A 7,887-nucleotide genomic window follows, 5' to 3' on the forward strand; every position below is an offset into this window, starting at 1 on the left:
GATGAATATCTATATAATATATCTATATATCTATATAATATAAGCTACATATTAATGTTTTAACCCATTTGTATATTATGTCGCACAGACACTCTGATCTCAAATTTTATCATTAGAAAAAAATTAAAATGAAAAAGTGTTGTACCAGGAGGGAGGGGCGATACATACTATCGCCTTCCGCCCATCGGACAAGCCAATACTTTTTTTTCTTTTTGAATTTTAGTTAAGAAATTACAAAATTTTAAAAGAATTGTACCTAATATAATTTATATATGCTATAAATTAAATTCTTATATCGAGTCGACCTACCCTATTCTTTAATGCCAAATTGCAACCATTAGCAGAATTATAAAAAGGAGTGAGGATTAATCGTTTTCACTCTACCACCCCCTCCCCTTTTCCAGACGAAAAGATGACGTTTTAAAACAGAATAGTCAAATATCGCGACAGAGTTTATGTCATTGTATACGAATTTATCTTAGCTATTTTAAGAAAGATTTTGTTTATGAAAATTTAGAATTCATTCGAAATTTTTCATTATAAGAGTAACAATTGAGATGAGTTCTTATTTTTTCAACGAACAAATCGGTTGTATTTGCAATGTAGTAAGGGCCTGTAAATTCATGTTAGAATATTTTTCAAGTACAACATTATTCGAAAGTTCCTATTTTGAATACGATAAATAATAAGCTGTAGATGTCAGGAGAATGTGTTTCTGCAGTGAAGAATGCAAGAAAACGATTTTGGCTTAGCTGTCAAGAGAAATGCCTCAACATGACTTTTTTTTCGCCGAAGGTCGAGAAACACTGCTTTTTTTTAACATTCTAATATATCTATATCTATCTATCTATCTATCTATCTATCTATCTATCTATCTATCTATCTATCTATCTATCTATCTATCTATCTATCTATCTATCTATCTATCTATCTATCTATCTATCTATCTATCTATCTATCTATCTATCTATATATATATATATATATATATATATATATATATATATATATATATATATATGAAATATATATATATATATATATATATATATATATATGAAATATATATATATATATATATATATATATATATATATATATATATATATATTTGCTGTACGCCAGTTTATGCTTAGGATTAAGGTTTACTGGGCGTTAGGGTTAGGGTTTGGAAACAAATGCCCCCCCCCCAACTCCAAAGTTCTAAATCCGCTAATGCCTCATAGTCCATATGTCCTGCAGTTGAGTCCTCTTATAAGTAACAATGTATTTATTAACAATTATCTTTTTTTTTTTATTTTGTCATGACACTCAATGCTTGTACATGTTAAGGGTAATACAACGACAAGTTTTCATTAGTTCCTTTGGGTGCATTTTTTCTAGAGCAAGAGAGCAAAAGACGTCGTTTTTGCGCCGTAGAAAAATAAATGAAAAGGATAAAAAGGAAATGGCTGGAAGGGGTAGCGTTATTAAGCGGGTCATGCCAATTAGATGTAACAGATTATAAAAATAAAGTTTTTTAGGGGGGGGGGCGGAGCATGATGTAAACAGTAAAAAAAAGACCAGCCCAAAAATATCATTGTAGTAACCCAATAGAACACTACCGGAAGACGTGTCTTGATCCTAGACTTAATTGTACACAGTACACAAAACACAAGCTGACCTAGACACAAAAACTAGAGACTATACAAAATTTCAGATATATGAAAAGAAGAAAAGCATTCAGATAGTTTAAAGAAGATTATATAGTAAGGCCGAGAAAAAGAAGATAGTCGGAATCGACGGGACTCTCCAAGTTGTGTGTAAAAAAAAGGAGGAGGTTATGACAAAATAAAACAAGGTTACAAAGACAGTTTGTGTGGTAACACAAACTCAAAATCGGCCCCCGAAGTGGTCCACCCAGGCAGGCTTCAATATTTTCAGAAAGAACATCTGAATGAAATTATATCAAAGACAAAGGTATGAATGGAGAAAAAAGGTTAACAGATCTTGTGTAGTGCCCCAACGGTCCCGCAGATCAAAGAATAGGTGAAAGTGAATGTAAAGTTAGATGTGAACCTGGCCTAGTTCCCCTTTCAGACCTTGTGGTCTATAGGGCAGATGATGTAAAGTTGATCTGTTTTTGTGGCCTACGGTTAACGAGGGTGTCATGTAGCCAGCACAACGACCAACCGCCTTTGCTTTTCCCAAACTAATGCCAGGTACCCATTAGAACTGAATGGACTCAAGAGGCGCCCAAAGATTCCAAAGTTGAAAATCCCAGTCTTCACCAGGATTTGAACCCGGGACCCCCGGTTCGGAAGCCAAGCGCTTTACCGCTCAATCTCTTATTTGAATCCTCAAAAAAAAAAAAAAAAAAAAAAACTGAGATAGTGTGTGCAATGATAGAAAAATGAAGTTTACAAGATAACTAACTATTGGTTTTAAATTAGGTCTAACTAAAAATAAATAGGCCTAGCCTCTGATCAAATCAACGGGCGTAGCTTGTGGGCAATGCTAGTCCTTGGAATATTATAAAGTGTTGTAGATCTATACATTTGCTTAAGCAGGATTTCTTTCCCAGGAGAATTGGGTTTTTTATTAGTAATGTAGAGAAAAAGCAATCGCTCTATAAATTGTAATATGCAGATTTTCAAGTAAGACCAAAGCGACCTTGACTCCCAATGTTGCCAACTAAGAAAAAAAAAAGAAAAAAAAAGTTCTAAAAGTCTTAGTATTTACTTGGATGGATACCCTCTAGCCTGTAATTCTAGAATACACATCCGTGTGTCAAATATATTTTATAAACCCGTAGATGTGAAACGTAGGTCATATTATAATTTGTAATAATTTGAAAATAAATGTCTGGATCTAGTTTTTAAATGAAATGGTATTCTCGTCAGATAAGTCTAATACATAAAGAGATCAGAACTATCAGAGTAGTTAAACAACATCAACTGTAGACGTCATATTTAATTTTTCTAAATGATAGACAGGATCTACATAGTTTAGATCTAGATCTATTTCCAATTTATTTACATCATTTTTAAACTAAACTTTAGATTACTGAGATGTTTTCGTTGGAACCCTTGGGTCTACGTAACGAATCTTCTTTATTAGCGTCTGTTTGTTTTTTTTTTAAATACCTTTTTTGAATTTGCCACTGGCGTAAAGTGAAAGTCTACTGATGCTTCCATTATGAGTTTATATTGGGCTAGAAATGGAAGAGCGAGGAATGTATAATTCTGTAGAGTTAAAATTGCAAACAATTTAACACATGACTTTTAAAAAGCAAAGTTCTCGGCACTTCCTTTAGTTTGTACACCGGATGCACCAAAATTGCTTTCTATTTATAGTTTTTTTCCGCCATGTTGGAAAATCTCCTATAAAGAAGGTATTTTCTTTTATAAATAGTATTTTAAATGCGTTTTTTGTTGTCATTTAAACAACAAGTAAGGCATGTGTCTCTTGTTGTTTTTTTTGTCAACAAAAAATTGTGATGTAACATTTATGTAATTATTTATTACACCACTACATGTAGCTCTTGCATTGCCGGTCCTCTGGCCAGGAAATGTGGAGAAGAAATTACTTACATTCAAAAAAAGATAAATGAAATCATATCTCGCGAAAAATGATAGCGATTGAACACCAGGACATGAAATATGTAAGTACATATTGTATTATTGTTAGAGCTGTATATATCGCCCGGTATCAAATCTTCCCTTCCTGTCAAAGCTTCTGGAGCGCATCGTGTTAGCGCAAATTCTTTCTCATCTTGAACAGTACTGTCTCTTGGAAGAATTTCAATCTGCATATAGGAAGGGCCGTAGCACAGAGACAGCAGTGGTCAGGGTACTAAACGACTTACTTCACTATTCCGACAAAGGCCACATATTAATTCTTTCCATGCTGGACTTGTCCGCAGCCTTTGATACGCTAGACCATGAAATTATGATGGCCAGATTCTCTGCCACTTTTGGTTTAGCAGGAGTCGTCCTAAAGTGGCTTGGATCCTACCTGACGGAACGCACCCAAAGTGTCGTTGTTAGCGGGACGGAATCAACAAGCTTACTTTTGAAGTACAGAGTACCCCAAGGATCAGTTCTAGGCCCAGTACTGTTCACTATGTACACATATCCACTCAGCGGTGTCATACGGCCAACCGGCATCTTATACCATTTCTTTGCCGATGACTCACAGTTATACGATTCATCAGTACCCTCAGAGGTGTCGCATCTGGCAGAGAAAATCAGTAGTACCGTTGCAAGGGTGAGCGATTATATGGTTGAAAATAAACTCAAGATGAACGAAGACAAGACAGAAATAATTAAGATTGGCACTAGGAACAATGTCTCAAAAGTTGAAAGCACAGATTCTCTCTTTATCACGAACTGCCATGTTCCTTTTGTCCATGTAGTGCGGAATCTTGGAGTTTTCTTCGACTCAACACTATCTTTCGACCCACACATAAGTCAGCTCTGCAAAGGTCTTTATCTGCAGCTGCGCAGATTAGGCCAGATCCGACCATATTTAACAACAGAGTCAACAAAAACGCTAGCTGTGGCATTCATACTCTCCCGCCTTGACTACTGCAACGGCGTGCTAGCAGGTATATCTGATGACAAAATAGCCAAGCTGCAACGTATACAGAACAACGCCGCTCGAATAGTCCTTAAAAAAACTAGACAAGATTCTGCTACTACGCTCTTGCGCACGCTCCATTGGCTTCCCGTGAAAGCGAGAATCGATTACAAGGTCGCCACACTTTGTCATCAGTGTATATATAACAATGAGATGCCCTTGTACCTTAGCGAACTGATTACTCCATATGTCCCCCAGAGAGCCCTGCGCTCAATGGACTCAACGCTTTTAGTAGTGCCACGTTTCTCCCTCAAAAGCTACGGTCTGCGTGCTTTTTCAGTTCACGGACCAAAGGTTTGGAACTCACTCTCCATTGATCTCAGACAGACAACATGCTACACCACTTTTAAGAAGAACATTAAGACCTATCTGTTTAAAACTTTTTTTTAGATTAACTGTCATTTCAGCTCTCGTGTTTTTATTTGTAATGTTGTTACAGCGCCTTGAGCCTACATTTTGTTTGTTAACAGCGCTTTATAAATAAAATTATTATTATATGTCTATCAAACATAAAAACTGTACAATTGAATCTATTCGACGTGCTATGGTGGTGGCTGAGTTGTAAAGCTTTAGACCCTCCGACACTAGACTTCTCAGGTTCTTATCTCGAAGAAGTCTGGGAGTATGAAATTCGGAATGTTTCTAGACATCATATTTTAAAGTCCCCTTCATTTTTACCAAGCTTATATCAATCACTCTGTCTGTCTGGTAAAATGTTTGTACACATTATTTAGAAACAGCCAATCTAGGATATTAAGCTGAAAGTTTGCACAATTATTTATTTCTTTAACACAACAATCAATTAAAAAAAAAACAACAGTTAGTTAATTAAATATTGGTAATTAATTATTTTGATACCGTATCTCGAACAGTGGAAAGAAATTGTATTCGATTGGTATAAGCTGAAGAAGTCCCTATTTAAATGAAACTAAACAGTATATAACTATACATTCTTATCATTCAGTTACTCACTAACAGAGTGGTTACCACGTCTGTCGAAGCAGACGTGAGCCAGGAGTTCGTATTCAGGTCGTTTGTACTTTAAAAAAATACATCTAAAAACCATTTACGGTAAAATCCACCCATATATCAATTTCCTCTTCCCCCCCCCCCCCCCCCATTTTCACAACTGGTCCAGATAAGCGATAAGATCATAGAGTATTGAGAAAGCTAAACGCAGGTGACATTGCGCTTAAAAAAAAAAAGCAATTCGTACTAATAGTATTAGTCGCACTGATTTATTGTTGTTGATATAGATTAGTGATGCCCACCTTAAGGCCAGCGGGTCCAATCCCGCATTTAACTAGTTGTTATCCGCCCGCCAAATCGTCGTCGCAGAGTGTCTAAAATGGGTACATTTTTAAAAAGTTGAATAAAACAATTATCGTTCGTTACGTTGGGAGTCTCTTAATCTAAACCCTTCTTTGTTTGATTTCTATTATTTATGCCGTAGGCGTAGACTAAAAATATTTGCTTACAATTTTCTTGCTTTTAGAAAAGTAAACGCTTAAATTCCGTCAATTCTAATTGGAGGGTATTTATAGTTCTTAGACATATCCCCGTAACGAAAATATTTACTAAAAAGACAAGAAAATAGTTGAATAGCTAAGATACCCACAGGGACTGAAATCAAGAAAAAAAGCGCCCCTCGCGAAGTTGACCAAAACTAAATTTTGTTTATTCTGTATGTATAAGTGCATTTAGAAAAGTCTTTTCAATGCAGATTCTACGTTGCTTTAATCAGAAATACAATTTGATAACGATAAACACTAAATTGAATAGCGCAAAAAAAAAAAAAAAAAAAAAAAAAAAAAGAATTCAATGTATTATAAACTTTGAAAATATTTTATGCCCCTATTGGTCATGGGCCTGGACGCAGCAGTGATAGAGAAATTCGAAAAAAAATAGCCGTGTGTCTTTCACACAGTCATAACACGATGGAAAATGTAGGGAAGAATTTCTTGAATTTTTTGTGTGTGTGTCCACGATATGAGTGTCCTACATTTATTTGGCTGTGTGGACTCAGAGGCACCCAAAGATCTCGAGATTAAAAATTCCAGTCTTAACCAGGATTCGAACCCGGGACCCTTGGTTTGGAAATTAAGCGCTTTACAGCTCAGCCTAAATCAAATATGATAAAAAATAATTGAACTATAGTTTTAAAAAATAATTTTAAGCGTGATAGCAGATCTTCGTATTAAATTTCTTTAGGAAGGCTTCAAACAAGTTTCAATCCCTTGAGCGAAAATTTGATGATTCCTCCATCTGAATTTTATTTTGGGCTGGAAACTAAAGAACTTTGAAACTTGAATTCTTCAGTGCTAAAAAGTGCACTTCAATGATCACAATGATCAAAAATCACATAGCTTGTCAACACTTTCTTTATTTTATACCCTGGTTACACCAAAACTGTATCCATTTGTATTTCACAAGTCCTCCTAGTATCTTGCCAACTCTTCACGGGTTTACGTTTCAATGGACCTCATTCACCAATCGTAAATAAACACATTTAGCCACGTCATAATATTGACAAAACAATGAAATATACGTATCATGTGACAGCCTTTATGGATTACATAATTTGTATAGAAGATGTAGAGAATCACGTGGCTAAATGTTGTTGGTTTACGATTGGTGAATGTGGCTCATTGGGTGGACACTAGGAGAACTGGTTTTTGGAAAATGGCTGTAACGATTTTCTTATATCATTGATAGTGTGTATATATATATTTCTGGGAGGGGGGGAGGAGGAGGGAGAAAATAATGACCTAACTGTCCACACAAATTTTAATTTGGCCTAAAATTTTGTCGTAAATCATAAATAATACTTTTAAAAGAATAAAACAATGTAGTCAAAGAAAACTACTAATTAAAATCTTATTTCTCTATCTACAGGTGATTTACAAAGGCCAAAGCTGAAATGAGACGCTAAATTTGAAAAGAAATTTGATTATGTTGCATTAGGCATTTTATGATTCCATTTATTCTTACTTAATTCCATATTCCAGATTATATTTAGAAGAACAGAGAATAAAGCATAATACAAAGTTTTTTTTTTGTTTTTTTTTTTAAGATGCAGAATTACTAAATAAAAGTGAGACTCTGAAAGAATGCTAGAGAGAGAAAAATGAAAGAAATACTGACATAGAAAGAGAAAAACGAAAGAAATACTGACATAGAAAGAGAAAAACGAAAGAAATACTGACATAGAAAGAGAAAAATGAAAGAAATACTGACATAGAAAGAGAAAAATGAAAGAAATACTGA

General features: G+C 34.8%; 1 protein-coding gene across 1 annotated transcript in view; it reads left to right on the forward strand.

Annotated features, from left to right (window-relative positions):
• LOC106053061 (uncharacterized) overlaps positions 1-7,670 on the forward strand; it is a 29,398-nt gene extending 21,728 nt beyond the window's left edge. The window contains exons 5-6 of the mRNA XM_056042234.1: positions 3,521-3,643; positions 7,516-7,670. Of these exons, the coding sequence (XP_055898209.1) occupies positions 3,521-3,614 (94 nt within the window). The 3' untranslated portion in view covers positions 3,615-3,643; positions 7,516-7,670. The remainder of the gene's footprint in view (positions 1-3,520; positions 3,644-7,515) is intronic.
• Positions 7,671-7,887: the final 217 nt, after the last annotated feature.

Source organism: Biomphalaria glabrata, chromosome 9 (assembly GCF_947242115.1).
Source record: "Biomphalaria glabrata chromosome 9, xgBioGlab47.1, whole genome shotgun sequence".
NCBI classification, from domain to species: Eukaryota; Metazoa; Mollusca; class Gastropoda; family Planorbidae; genus Biomphalaria; species Biomphalaria glabrata.